The 15,000-nt window shown below is 36.7% G+C and overlaps 2 protein-coding genes across 3 annotated transcripts in view; one reads left to right on the top strand and one right to left on the bottom strand.

Moving 5' to 3' along the window:
* Positions 1–15,000, bottom strand: part of csmd3a (CUB and Sushi multiple domains 3a) — a 382,979-nt gene that overhangs the window by 148,974 nt on the left and 219,005 nt on the right. The window contains exons 35-38 of the mRNA XM_079626776.1: positions 8,651–8,775; positions 7,449–7,545; positions 4,291–4,395; positions 262–380 (exon numbers count right to left, since the gene is read on the bottom strand). Of these exons, the coding sequence (XP_079482902.1) occupies positions 262–380; positions 4,291–4,395; positions 7,449–7,545; positions 8,651–8,775 (446 nt within the window). The remainder of the gene's footprint in view (positions 1–261; positions 381–4,290; positions 4,396–7,448; positions 7,546–8,650; positions 8,776–15,000) is intronic.
* Positions 1–15,000, top strand: part of slc25a32b (solute carrier family 25 member 32b) — a 249,864-nt gene that overhangs the window by 194,014 nt on the left and 40,850 nt on the right. The window lies entirely within an intron of this gene.

The following is a 15,000-nucleotide window of genomic DNA, read 5'->3' as shown; positions in this document are numbered from 1 at the left end:
ATGATGCACTTTCATATTACAAGTCTGGAGTAAAAACAATAAAATCTCCACTTAAAAAAGCATTTGAAAAGTAGAGAACAGAAAATTAAATGCGTTTTACTTCAAAATCAGCCCCTGGGACAAATAAGTGCTCATAATTGAACAAACTCTTGATGGACTGCCACACTTCTGAAAGCAACACAGCAGCAACGAGCCAAAGCGAGCATTAAAAGCTCTTCCGAGCGAGTGTGAGTGTGTGTGTGTGTGTGTGTGTCCCGTCACCTTCAGTGTGTATCCCTGCTGGCAGTGGAAGGAGACGACGTCGCCCACGAGGTAGCGCTCGCCCAGCTTCACTCCACTGCCGGGGGTCTGGGGCTCCGGGCACGAGTCCAAACCTATTGCTGAGGACACAGGACACTCGCAGGTTCACAACACGAGCGGACACTGATGTGTGTTTACAACACGAGCGGACACCGATGTGTGTTCACAACACGAGCGGACACTGATGTGTGTTCACAACACGAGCGGACACTGATGTGTGTTTACAACACGAGCGGACACTGATGTGTGTTCACAACACGAGCGGACACTGATGTGTGTTTACAACACGAGCGGACACCGATGTGTGTTTACAACACGAGCGGACACCGATGTGTGTTTACAACACGAGCGGACACCGATGTGTGTTCACAACACGAGCGGACACTGATGTGTGTTTACACCGCGCGACGCACACGAGCCCGCGAGAGGAACCGGGTTACGGTGATCGGATAAATCAAACACTTTAATAATTCACGGTTGCTTCTGGCAGGGGTTCACCGATGTCCGGTGTCAGCCGGTCCCCTCTCACAAAAAAGCAGAGGTGGACAGTAACAAAGTACATTTACTTGAGTATTATTTTTTCTGGAAACTTTTTACTTTAACTTCACTACATTTGAAAGACAAATATCGTACTTTTTACTCCACTACATTTCTGTCGAGGGCGTTGAGTAGAGAGTAGTGACGTCAGGGATGATTTGGGTTGTAAATGAACGTCTGGTTGGTCAGAACTCGACTGATGTTGGTTTCTGACGTCAACATGATTTTCAACCACAATACAACGTCTGTCCAACGCTGGAGATTAACGTCAATCTGACATTGGATTCTGACATCAACATGATTTTCATTTTCAACGTTGGGTTTGCTCTTCTAAATGTGAATTTTGTCATTGTTTTGGAGCACACTAGCTTATAGATCACAGTACGGCGAACATATTCATACTAAAAGCCCAAAAACTGGGAACAGCCGTTTGTGTGTCCGAAACCATTGTGGACGTTATTGAGTGACTTATTCAATCCCACGACTGGAACTGTGTTATAGAAGTACATGTGATATTGATATGAGGGCAGGCAGAGATTCAGAGGCATACGGTACTGTAAGTATTACATGCAACAATGCAACAATTATAAAACAATGCATTCACATTTACTTTAAGTACTTTTAAAAATGAGTTATTCTGTACTTTTACTTAAGTAAAAATCGGTCTTTACAACTTTTACCTGTAACGGAGTAATATTTGACCAGTAGTATCTGTACTTTTACTCAAGTAAGGAAGTTGTGTACTTTGTCCACAACTGCAAAAAGTAAGTTAAAGGAGTAGTTCACTTTCAAATAAAAAATTCCAGATAATTTACTCTCCCACATGTCATCCAAGATGTCCATGTCTTTCTTTCTTCAGTGGAAAAGAAATGAAGGTTTTTGAGGAAAACATTCCAGGATTTTTCTCCATATAGTGACTTCAATGGTCCAGCGGGTCGAAGGTCCAGATGTGAGTTTCAGCTTCAAAGTCTCTCACGATCCAGCCGAGGAATAAGAGTCTCATCTAGCGAACCAGCGGATATTTTATTTAAAAAAATTATATTATATACTTTTTAACCACAAATGCCTGTCTTGTGCCGTCTCTGAGATGCGCCGCGCATTTCATCATCACGTTGGAAAGGTCACGCGTGACGTCGTTAAACATCCAGGATACGCACACGTAAGAACCATTTTAAACAATAAACTGACACAAATACATATAAATACGTGTCATTCAACATACAATAACTGAACGGTCCTCCTACTCCACACTTGTAAACACTGGGTCGGTTCTTCCGACTACGTCACGCGTGACCTTTCCAACGTGATGATGTAATGCGTGGCGCATCTCAGAGACGGTACACGACGGCATTTGTGGTTAGAAAGTATATAATATTTATTTATTTTTATAAAATGTCCGCTGGTTTGTCTAGATAAGACTCTTATTCCTCGGCTGGATTGTGTGGAGACTTTGAAGCTGAAACTCACATCTGGACCTTCGACCCGCTGGTTGCCTCTAAAGGCCATTATATGGAGAACATCCTGGAATGTGTTCCTCAAAAACCTTCATTTCTTTTCCACTGAAGAAAGACAGACTTGGACATCTTGGATGACATCGGGGAGAGTAAATTATCAGGAGATTTTTATTTGAAAGTGAGCTACTCCTTTAAGGTCCTTGCACACTGAGTCCGAAATTTTCGTTTTTTCGTATTTGTATTTATTTTTTAAAGTGCGAAAATTTCCAACGTTATCTCATGACCAATTCATACTATTCGTCTAAACCCACGTGATGGGTAGGTTTAGGGGCGGGGTCAGGAGTAGGTCATTCGTACAAATCAATACGAATTGTGCAACTCGTAAAAATATGTACGATTTAGCAAAAAACTTACAAATTCGTACAAGTGAGCCCATATATATTAGTATGAATTAGCCATCTCGTAAAATACGTACGAATTGACGTGACTTTTTTTTTTTGTCAGCCGAACTGCTCTGACATAAAATATTTTCTCGAAGTAGCTCCTGAGTAGGGCTGTAAACGATTAATCGCGATTAATCGAATCCAAAATAAAAGTTTGTGCTTACATAATATATGTGTTTGTATTGTGTATAATTATTTTGTATAAATAAATACACACACATGCATGTATATATGTAAGAAAATGTGTTAGTTATATATAAAATAGTTCTATTTATATATAATATAAATCATATACAAATATATACAGTATGCAGTATATAAATGAGAAATATTTCTCAAATATATACATGCATGTGTGTGTATTTATATATACAAAATAATTATACACAATACACACACATATATTATGTAAACACAAACTTTTTTTTGGGATTCGATTAATCGCGATTAATCGTTTACAGCCCTACTCCTGAGAAGTTAATATTGCAATATTAATAACTGTAATAAGACTTTAATGAAACTATAAAGATAATTATGTATAACGATAAGTATAACAAGACTATAAAGGTAACGTAAACTGTAAATATAGCTATTACGATAACTATATAAGCATCCAAAACAGCTGACTATAACGATAAGTATAACGATAATATATGAATATAACTAACAAGATAACTATATTAGTATCCAAACTGCCTGACTATAATAAGTATAACGATAAGTATAACAAGACTATAAAGGTAACGTAAACTGTAAATATAGCTATTACGATAACTATATAAGCATCCAAAACAGCTGACTATAACGATAAGTATAACGATAATATATAAATATAACTAACAAGATAACTATATTAGTATCCAAACTGCCTGACTATAATAAGTATAACGATAGTATAATAAGTATAACGATAGTATAACGATAAGTATAATCGAATGGATTCGATTAATCACGATTAATCGTTTACAGCCCTACTTCTGAGAAGTTAATATTGCAATATTAATAACTGTAACAAGACTTTAATGAAACTATAAAGATAATTATGTATAACTAAGTATAACAAGAGTATAGATAATGTTTACTATAAATATAGCTATAACGATAACTATATTAGTGTCCAAAACAGCTGACTATTACGATAACTATAAGTATAACAAGACTATAAAGATAATATATAAATACAGCTATAACGATAACAAGCATCCAAAATAAAAGTTTGTGTTTACATAATACTGTATATATGTGTGTACTGTGTATAATTATTTTGTATATATAAATACTCACATATTCATGTATATATTTAAGAAATATTTGCATGCATATACTGTATACTATTTATATTATATATATTATTATATATATATACACACATTTTTCTTAAATAAATGCATGCTTATGTGTGTGTATTTATATATATAAAATGATTATACACAGTACACATATATATAGAGTATTATGTAAACACAAACTATGTTGTATGTGATTAATCGTGTAATCGGCCCTAATTAAAGCTCCTCGTGGCCTCAGGATGCCCTGCAGGTGTGCGGTCTTCATACCTGTGTACTCCAGGTGAAAGCCGGCTCCAGAGACGCTCATGTCGGTCTGGAAGGTGAGGTACAGGTTGTTGGACGTGGTGTTCAGCAGGGGAGGAATCGTCGTCCCTGAAGGGATTTGCATTAGAAAACACGAGGTTTGCATGACAGGCGTAACAGAACATTGTTCCCTACAGCTCCCGGTGGGATTGTGACATTCCTCCACCGGGTTTCTACGGATGTCATTCAAATCTGTCAGCAGGTTTATGGAGTCGGTAGATCTACTGATGAAGTGCTGTCGCTGTGTAAGGGGACATATCATGAGAATCTGGCTTGTCCCGTGTGTAAGCGCCGTAATCGGCGCATCTACCAACCCTGAAAACATGAAACCCAGTGACTTAGTTCTGGTGAGTCTTTCTCTGCAAGCATGTTATAAAATAAGCCGATCAGATTCTGACGTATGAAGAGGATCTTATTATAATATTCCCGGCCCTTAATCTGCACGGTTACACACACCAGCCGACATTCGGTTCCTCACGCGACAGCAGAGACCAGTTCTAACGCGACGCAGAAGATCCAGCAAAGCATGAAACTGTTCTGTGGTCGAGCACAGACTGGACACTAGTGACCAGAACATGTCAGCGCTGTCTTATAAACACCTCAGGAACTGTGGACACTTGTGTAAGAGTTCAACATGATGATGAGATGATCAGTGTAACTCCACAACAACTACACAAATGTCTCCGCTAACATCCAGAAACTCTGAGTCTCTCCGTAAGGCTGCGCTCGCTACTGGTTATTCTGGGATTCTGGAGGAGTGAGATTGGCCAGTTCTGTTATTGCCGGAGTTTCTGAAGCTCCGCCCTCTTCTGAACGGAGGCGGAGCTAAAGCTCATTTGCATTTAAAGGGACACACACAAAAACGACGTGTTTTTGCTCACACCCAAAAAGAGGCAAATTTGACGAGATATAATAAATGATCTGGGGGGATTTTGAGCTGAAATTTCTGAGGACACCATAGATTTATATTACATCTTGTGAAAAGGGGCGTAATATGTCAACTTTAAAGTTGTGTCACATCCACCTAATAATCCTGAAAGTACATCTGGTCACACAACAAGACAGATCAGACCTATAGCAGTTCTGTGAACCGACGCTGACCTCCATCAAGCAGAGCGATGCTCTCGAGCCGGTCTGGATTCTCCATGATGGGATATTTGTCGTTCGCTGCTAAAGAGGTCGTGACGAATAGATGGCGGCATTACACTCGCAGCCGTAACCTCATGGGGAATTCAGACAGATTTAGACGCTTATTACGCCATTTTACCTTCTTTATGCACGAGGCATCTCCATCCCAAACTTCCTCTAATCTTTCATTTGTCCTCTGAGCAGATTAAACGTCAAACTGTCAACAATACTTAACGTTTGGTCTGAGAGGGATGGCGCCCGGCTAAGGTCAGCGCATATTTATTTTGCTTTGTGCGGCTGATGCACTGATACAGAGATACGGTGAAATAATGAATATAGTCGTTCACTTCTGAGAGCTCTGCCGATTCGAGTCGGCGCCGCTGCACGGATATCATTCTGTCTTCTACTTGTACTTAGAGCCGGGGAAGTCAATAAAAAGTCTATAGCGTAAGGAAAAAAGACTGATTAAATATGGCAGAGAGCCAAACTAAATCAAGTAAACAAGCCCTTTCTGAGCCAAAAGATGCGGAGAAAACACAAACCAATACATGAAGGAATTAATAAATCAGATTGCAAAATATGCAATCACGATGATAAAATAATAAAATAATAAAATAAAAATAATGTCAGACTAAAACAAGGCAGACTTAAACAAGCCCTTTCTGAGCCAGAAGATGTGAACAAAACCCAAACAAACAAATAAATTAAAAAATAAATCAGATTGTAAACCAAGCAATCATGAAAAAGTTAAAAATTTCAATAAAACAAAAACAAATACTAAACATGGCAGAAAGGGCAACAACAAACAAAATCAAGTAAACAAGCCCTTTCTGAGTCCACTGTAGAGAAAACACAAACAAACAAACAAATAAATAAATGAATAAACAAATCAGATTGCAAAAAATGCAATCACGAAAAAGTTAAAATAAAAAATATATATAAAATAAAATAATTAATTAATTAATCAGATTGCAAAACAACCAATCATGAAAAAGTAAAAAAAAAAATATATATATATATATATTTTTTAAATACATTTAAATAACGCATGGCAGAAAGAGCACAACAAACTAAATCAAGTAAACAAGACTTTTCTGAGCCAAAAGATGTGAACAAAACCCAAACAAACAAATAAATTAAAACATAAATCAGATTGTAAACCAAGCAATCATGAAAAAGTAAAACATTTTAATAAAACAAAAACAAATACTAAACATGGCAGAAAGGGCAACAACAAACAAAATCAAGTAAACAAGCCCTTTCTGAGTCCACTGTGGAGAAAACACAAACAAACAAACAAATAAAAAAATGAATAAACAAATCAGATTGCAAAAAATGCAATCACGAAAAAGTTAAAATAAAAAATGTATATAAAATAAAATAATAAATTAATTAATCAGATTGCAAAACAACTAATCATCAAAAAATGATAATACATTTTTTTTTTTAAATAAAATAATGCATGGCAGAAAGGGCACGACAAACAAAATCAAGTAAACAAGCCTTTTGAGCCAAAAGATGTGAAAAAGATAAGATAAATCGATTAAATATTGCAAAAAAAAAAAAAAAAATTATGAAAAAGTTGGTAGATAAAATAAAAAGTTAATAAAATAAAATAAATTGATAAAATAAAATAAAAGTCCTCTGTGGTTGAGTAGTGAGCGCTACATTGATATCATTCTGTGTTAGTTTCACCAAGAGCCTCAGCAGGAGAAGCTTCACTCCTTATAAAGCTGTTGATCTATGATATCCCACGACAGCTCAAATATTGATGAGCGTTAGATGACAAAACTAATCTCCAGATGCAAGCCAGGCGGCAGGAGGTTACACACAACCGTCTTATTTCACAGATGCGCTGCTTCGAGTTTCTCCGACCTGAGAGTGTTAAAGAGACGGAGGACGACTGCGCAACAGTTGTATTTGCAGAATATATTAAAGTCAACAAGTGTTATCTGGAAAACAATATGAAACTTAGGAAGGAAAACACATCGTACCGGAATAACTCCCGAGTCTCGGAGCGTTGCTGTCGACGCCGTCGTAAAAGTCCAGCGAGTCCCAGTTGTGTTCGGTGGAGAACGTCACAACCGTAATCTACAGGAATACAATACAAAGGCTTTCAATCCCTTCTGAAATCTACCAATGAAATGTTTAATTTCAACATCTCATTTACTATCATGAATATTAGTAACTTTAAGTCAGTTCTGGTCTGATAAGGCCATGTTAGACAGTGCAAAATGCAAATAGTCATACATTTATGCAAGCAAAAAGCCAATAAATCAATAAAGGGAAGAGAGAAGCTTTCATGTCTTTCGTTGGTGACGTCGAACGGTCAAATCTGTCGCTAACATGACTAATGCTAAAGCAACATGTTCAGCTGATGAATCACATTTCTTCTGTTGTTTTTCTATTTACAGTTTTCAGTTTATGGTGATCATTTTGCATAATGTTCAGCCGAAGCAGAATAACGATAAACATGTTTGTTCAGCACATGATGTCCAGTGTAAAACACAGAGAACCGCTTCTGTAGCCTTTAAAACACACATGACCCTGGAGCACTAAACCAGTCACATGGGTCACTATTCAAATTGTGATGTATATATCATCTGAAAGCTGAATAAATAATCTCTCCACTGATGTGTGGTTTGTTAGGATAGGACAATATTTGGTCAAGACACAACTATTGAAAATCTGGAATCTGAGGAGCAAAAAAATGTAAACATTGAGAAAATCTCCTTTAAAGTTGTGCATTTATGTTCACGATTGTGCTGCACTCACTCACAAAAATACATGTTTTATATATTTACGGTAGGACATTTACTAAATATCTTCATGGAACATGATCTTAATATCCTCATGATTTTTGGCATAAAAGAAAAATCTATAATTTTGACCCAGTGTGACTCGTGACTGGTTTTGTGATCCAGGGTCACATATTGGTTGAGCATTATTATGTTCAGAAATATTTTTTTTCCCTCTTTTTTTGCATCACTGTGAATAAGTATAGTCTCCTTAAACTTCATAAGTCATAAAGAACAGTGAAAATGAAGTTTAATAATCATGCAAAGCAAATAATAATGTGATTCCCTGGGTAATATTCGTATCCCCAGGCAAGCGTTAAGTAATCAAACACACTTCAGCTAATCAGAATGTGAAATGTTTTTCTGAAGATGCTTTAGAAACAAGGGTTTTGTCTCACTTGGATCCCGGTTCCCTCCGGCACGAAGATCTTCCAGACGCAGTTGAGGTGGTTGTCGTACGGATCGGGATAAGCGGGAGACAGAACGGTCCCGCGGCGAGCGGTCAGAACTCCTCCACACGGCACTGGAAGACAGGATTCGGGAACAGAAGACTGAGTAAACGAGGCAACAACACACACATCAAGTGAACAAGAGCTCTCGGAGATAGAAGATATGGAAACAGAACATGAGACAAATAAAGTAATAAAATAAAATGCCAAAAAGTACCTTAAAAGGCCACATCAAGTCAATCAAAATAAATAATAGATACATAATAATAACAATAATATTAATAATAAATAAAAGAATAAAAACAAATTAAATTAAATATTTATATATATATATTTATTAAATAAATAATAATATAAAAAGTCATACTATTTATACCAATAATATAATACAAAATAATATACATAATAATAAATACAAAAATAAAAACAAATTAAATTAAATATTTATATTAAAAAAATAAGAATTAAATAATAATATAAAAAGTCATACTATTTATACTAATAATATAATACAAAATTATATAAATTATAATAAATGCAAAATAAAAACATATGAAATATCTAAAATATGAAATAATATAATAAAATAAATTAAAATATAAAATAAAATACTTAGAGCACCTTGAAAGGCCAGGATAAAGTCAACATGAAACACTATTAGTAATACATTTTTACGACAGAAAGGGAACAAACAAAGAAAATCAAGTAAACTTCCATTCTGAGATAACATATAAAAATAAAACAAGAGAAAACTAATGTAAAATGCAACATAAATAGATAATAAATCCAATAATAAAAAAATAAAAAAAGACTTCCAGCACCTTAAAGGTCAACATGAAACACTGTTCGTAATACACTTGAATGTTTGATGTGACTGAAGTTGTTTCTGAACAGAACAGTACAGACTACAGCGTGATATTCTCCCTTCTAAACCAGCTTCTTTCAAAAGCACTTTTTCTCTGTGTAATGATGTTCTCCAACCAGCCAACAATCACCTGGGTCGGCCCATCTTAACCCAACTCCGGTGGGACGTCATTACCAGGTGCAGATCTGAAGTGCCACGACACATTAATGTTAATGTCGCCGCTTCTGCTTTAATCTAGCATGGACCCAACTTGGACTATCTATCTATATATATATATATAAAACGTCTCCTTCTTCTTCATGCATTACGTCCTGGGAGTTCCAGATCCAGTGTCCTGTATCATGTGGCTTCAGCACATCTTTCATAGGCTTCATCGTGCTCTGCTTAAAACACATTATGCATTCATCATTTTCAATTATTCAACCTCGTACTCCTTCTATTTGAAGTTTCCTCTCATATTTCAGCCCACTGAAGGGGATCCTTTGAGCAGAAGAACTCTTATCTTCTGAAGAGTTGTCGAGCTTAAGTGCAACTATAATGATATTTTTGGTCACAGCTAAAGCTGACGACACCAATTCCATATGTAGAACCGGACACTTTGGAGCGGATATACCAAACTGACACTATACACAAATAAAGATGTTTCTTTTACTCGTCCTCATGTTGTTTCAATCCTCTATGACTAACTTTCTTCTGTTGAGCACAAGAGGAATATCACGGCTTTAATTTAATAAAAAAAACCATATATATAAAGTTTTTTATTTTTTTTTAGGTATTCACTTGTAGTAGATTATAATGAATTAATATGTATTCCGTGCACATTGTGTTATTTAATGTATGATGTTTTTATGTATATTGTTTGCGTGACTCGACGTGGCCTCGTTAATTCGCAAATTAAATATTTTGAAATTGAAATTTTCTTGCAAGTTATTGAGGATAACCAAAAAAGCATCATTTAAGTATTCTATATGACCTATGCACTATATTCCAAGTCAAAATTAAGTTATTTAATTAAAAACCAGTGGACTTTGGGATCAACAGTCTTAGACTTGTGTCAAATTAACTTTTTATAGTTTATTAAGCCTCTCATTCAGAAACTACAACTAGATCGAAATACATCTGCAAATTACAGAGCTATTTCAAATCTTCCATTTATGTCTAAAATACTAGAAAAAGTCGTGTTCGCTCAAATGTGGTTCTTCCTGCAAATAATTATATCCATGAAAAATATCAGTCTGGATTCAGGCCTCATCATAGCACACAAACCGCACTTGTTAAAATGACAGATGACTTACTCCTAGCTTCTGACCAAGGCTGTATTCTCAATACTAGTTTTACTATTAAAGTAAGTAATGTAAAGTAAAAAAAGTCTAGTGCTGCGTTCGACACTATAGATACTTAAATACTCTTAGATCGACTACAAAATTACTCTAGGGACAGGCATTACGTCGTATCTATCAGACTGTTATCATTTTCTCTGCTTAAACGGGGAAAAAATCTAAGATAACGTCATTATTAAATTGAGGAGTGCAGCAAGGCTCTGTGTTAGGACCACTTCTATTTTCAATATTTATGCTGCCACTTGGTAATATTAAAAGAAAACATGGAATTAGTTTCCTCTGTTATGCAGATGATACTCAGTTATATATTTCACCAAGACTAGAGGAATTCTCTACATTATCTAAGTTGACAGAGTGTGTTAAAGATGTAAAATGTTGGATGACCAGTCATTTTCTTCTATTAAATTCCGATGTATTACTTATTGGACCAAAACCCTGTACACAAAACCTATCAGAATACAATTTGTATTTAGAAGTTTGTACTGTAACTTCATCTTCTCCAGTTAAAGACCTGGGAGTTACATTAGACAGCAACTTGTCTTTCGAAAATCATATTTCATATGTTCTTCTTCCACCTCAGAAACATTGCTAAAAAATGCATTATTAAAGACATTCAGTCATGTTCTTATTCTCACCTTAACTGAAAAATAGTTTTATCTTGTCATATTTTGTCAAATTTATGCTTAAAGCGACAACATTTATTCTAAAATAAATATATCTTGATGCTTTGATACTGTATGTTTTCTGCAAAACATAAAACACTAATTAGGAAAACGATTTATTGCACTAGATGCATTTATATGTTTGTAAAGCCTTACTTTTCCATCCTCCGCCAGTGACGAAGATCCCAAGGACTTGTAGCGCATATATATGCAAAATCACTGCATTCATAATTACAGTATTGTGCTTAATAGATCTAATAGACCAGAAACACGTCATATTAAATGACTTCAATTTTACATTTTCATTAGTGCTTTTCAAAACATTCAAAGCACACAAGCGTCAGCTAAGGAGAAAAGCCGAGGGGAAAAACACACACTAACTGGAATAAATTGAAAGGACGAGGAATGAATCTTCTGGCGCTCTCAGTCACCTTCGCACAGCTCAGTCGAGCAATTTTTATTTGCTAGTTGAGGCTTCGCCAGACGTCGTGCTCAGCACCTTTTGTGTAGCTATCAATAAGCGTGAATCCTCTGTGGATGTTAACTAGCGCACGGCTGTGTGGGTGTGTGTGTGTGTGTGTTCACAGGCCGTCTCTGACGCTATCAGTCAAACACACCGAGGACATCCAGAGTCAATCGCTTGCTTTCAATCACCAGGTGCAAAAGAAAACGCCACTCGTCTGTGTGTGCTTCTCCTTCACTGATGAAAACGATTCTGTGGTGAAGAAAATGCATCAGAAAAACAAATGTAATTTATACATGAAAAAGGAAGTCCAGGCAAGAAATAAAATAAAACAAATCGAAGAAAACCTAAAACGGTAACACTTTACAATAAGGGTCATCTGCTAACATTAGATAAAATGGTGAAAATACAGCTGGAAAACAGTGAAAAATCAACCTCATTGATTATTCATGCCCCAGTGCATGATGGGAACACCAGTATCTTCATTTTATAATGTTGATATTTACGCTTTAATTTCTACAAGCTTGAATTGAGTACTAACATAGTATTCACTTCGATTTTTGTAAATCTTACCTGAACTCATTTTTCATGTATACATTACTTTTTTTTTCAGTAACACTTTACAGTAACTACATTAGTTAACATGAACTAAGAATGAACAATACGTCTACAGCATTAATTAATCTTAGTTAATATTAATGTCAACATTTACTAATACATTATTAAAATCAAATGTTGTATTTGTTAACATTAGTTAATGCACTGTGAACTAACATGAACAAGCAATCAACAGCTCTATTTTTATTAACTAACATTAAAAAAGATTAATAAATACTCTATTGCTCATTGTTAGTTCATGTTAGTTAATACATTAAGTAATGTTAACCAATTAACTTTATTGTGAAGTGTTACCCCCTTAATCCTATATTAGGACTCAATTCAAGCTTGTAGAAATTAAAGCATTAAAGCATCTCAACATTATAAAATTAAGTAAAATATACTCAAGTTTTCTGATACTGGTGTTCCCATCATGCACTGGGGCATGAATAATTAATGAAGTTGATTTTTTCACTGTATTTCCACCGTTTTATCATTACTTTTGTTTTTAGGTTTGGCAACTTGCTGTTTTGTGACATCTGGATTAATTTTCTACTCAAAATGACACATTCATACGCAAAAACAATCTATCGAATGCTACCGTCATTGTGTACTAATTATTGACTCTCTGGGCCGTATCTTGCACCCAGCGCAACTGACTTTGTACACGCCGCATGTGTCATTCCTATTCTGCACCCGCGCACAGCGGACTCTTCCCTCCACAGACGCACGTCGGTAAATTAGGGAATGAACTTGCGCTCGGGGGGGCGGTTCAGTGTAAAGAGGAGTGTGTTCCGGCGCAAACGTTCCCTGGTGATATTCTGCAGTTTCAGAAAACAACTCCTCCACTGACCAGGAGAAACCCAGTCTAAAGACAGCGGCGCCGCGCGTTAGTCATATGCTATTTTAAGCGCGCGTGCTTGGCCATTATGTAGCGTGTGAACAACACACACACTTTGATTCTCTAATCTAAACAGACGCAGCAGTTTTCATTTTTGCAAATCAGGAAAATATTAACACACGAGGGAAATCATTGTTGTGTCCGTGAAGATGTGAAAAAATAGGCATAAATCTAGATTACACATTTACCCAAATTATTATACGCCTGTTTAACCGAAGCTAATGTGTGTGTGTTTCTCCATCATCCTCATACAATGTCACTTCTCTGTGTTTTACGGCCCTGACGAGAACGTCGGTCTCCTCGGCTGTGAACCGCTCCTGGCGTGCGCCGGCAAACCCGCCGTTATAATAGCGATCCGCCGTTTTAATAGCAATCCGCCGTTTTAATAGCAATCCGCCGTTATAATAGCAATCCGCCGTTATAATAGCAATCCGCCGTTATAATAGTTATAATAGCGATCCGCCGTTATAATAGCGATCCGCCGTTATAATAGCGATCCGCCGTTATAATAGCAATCCGCCGTTATAATAGCGATCCGCCGTTATAATAGCAATCCGCCGTTATAATAGCAATCCGCCGTTATAATAGCAATCCGCCGTTATAATAGCAATCCGCCGTTATAATAGCGATCCGCCGTTATAATAGCGATCCGCCGTTATAATAGCGATCCGCCGTTATAATAGCAATCCGCCGTTATAATAGCGATCCACCGTTATAATAGCAATCCGCCGTTATAATAGCGATCCACCGTTATAATAGCGATCCGCCGTTATAATAGCAATCCGCCGTTATAATAGCGATCCGCCGTTATAATAGCAATCCGCCGTTATAATAGCGATCCGCCGTTATAATAGCGATCCGCCGCTATAATAGCGATCCGCCGTTATAATAGCAATCCGCCGTTATAATAGCGATCCGCCGTTATAATAGCAATCCGCCGTTATAATAGCGATCCGCCGTTATAATAGCAATCCGCCGTTATAATAGCGATCCGCCGTTATAATAGCAATCCGCCGTTATAATAGCGATCCACCGTTATAATAGCGATCCGCCGTTATAATAGCGATCCGCCGTTATAATAGCGATCCACCGTTATAATAGCGATCCGCCGTTATAATAGCGATCCGCCGTTATAATAGCGATCCGCCGTTATAATAGCAATCCGCCGTTATAATAGCGATCCGCCGTTATAATAGCGATCCACCGTTATAATAGCGATCCGCCGTTATAATAGCGATCCGCCGTTATAATAGCAATCCGCCGTTATAATAGCAATCCGCCGTTATAATAGCGATCCGCCGTTATAATAGCGATCCGCCGTTATAATAGCGATCCGCCGTTATAATAGCGATCCGCCGTTATAATAGCAATCCGCCGTTATAATAGCAATCCGCCGTTATAATAGCGATCCGCCGTTATAATAGCGATCCGCCGTTATAATAGCGATCCGCCGTTATAATAGCAATCCGCC

The sequence above is a fragment of the Phoxinus phoxinus genome (assembly GCF_949152265.1).
Source record: "Phoxinus phoxinus genome assembly, chromosome: 10".
NCBI classification, from domain to species: domain Eukaryota; kingdom Metazoa; phylum Chordata; class Actinopteri; order Cypriniformes; family Leuciscidae; genus Phoxinus; species Phoxinus phoxinus.
This window is presented reverse-complemented; position numbering and strand designations above follow the sequence as displayed.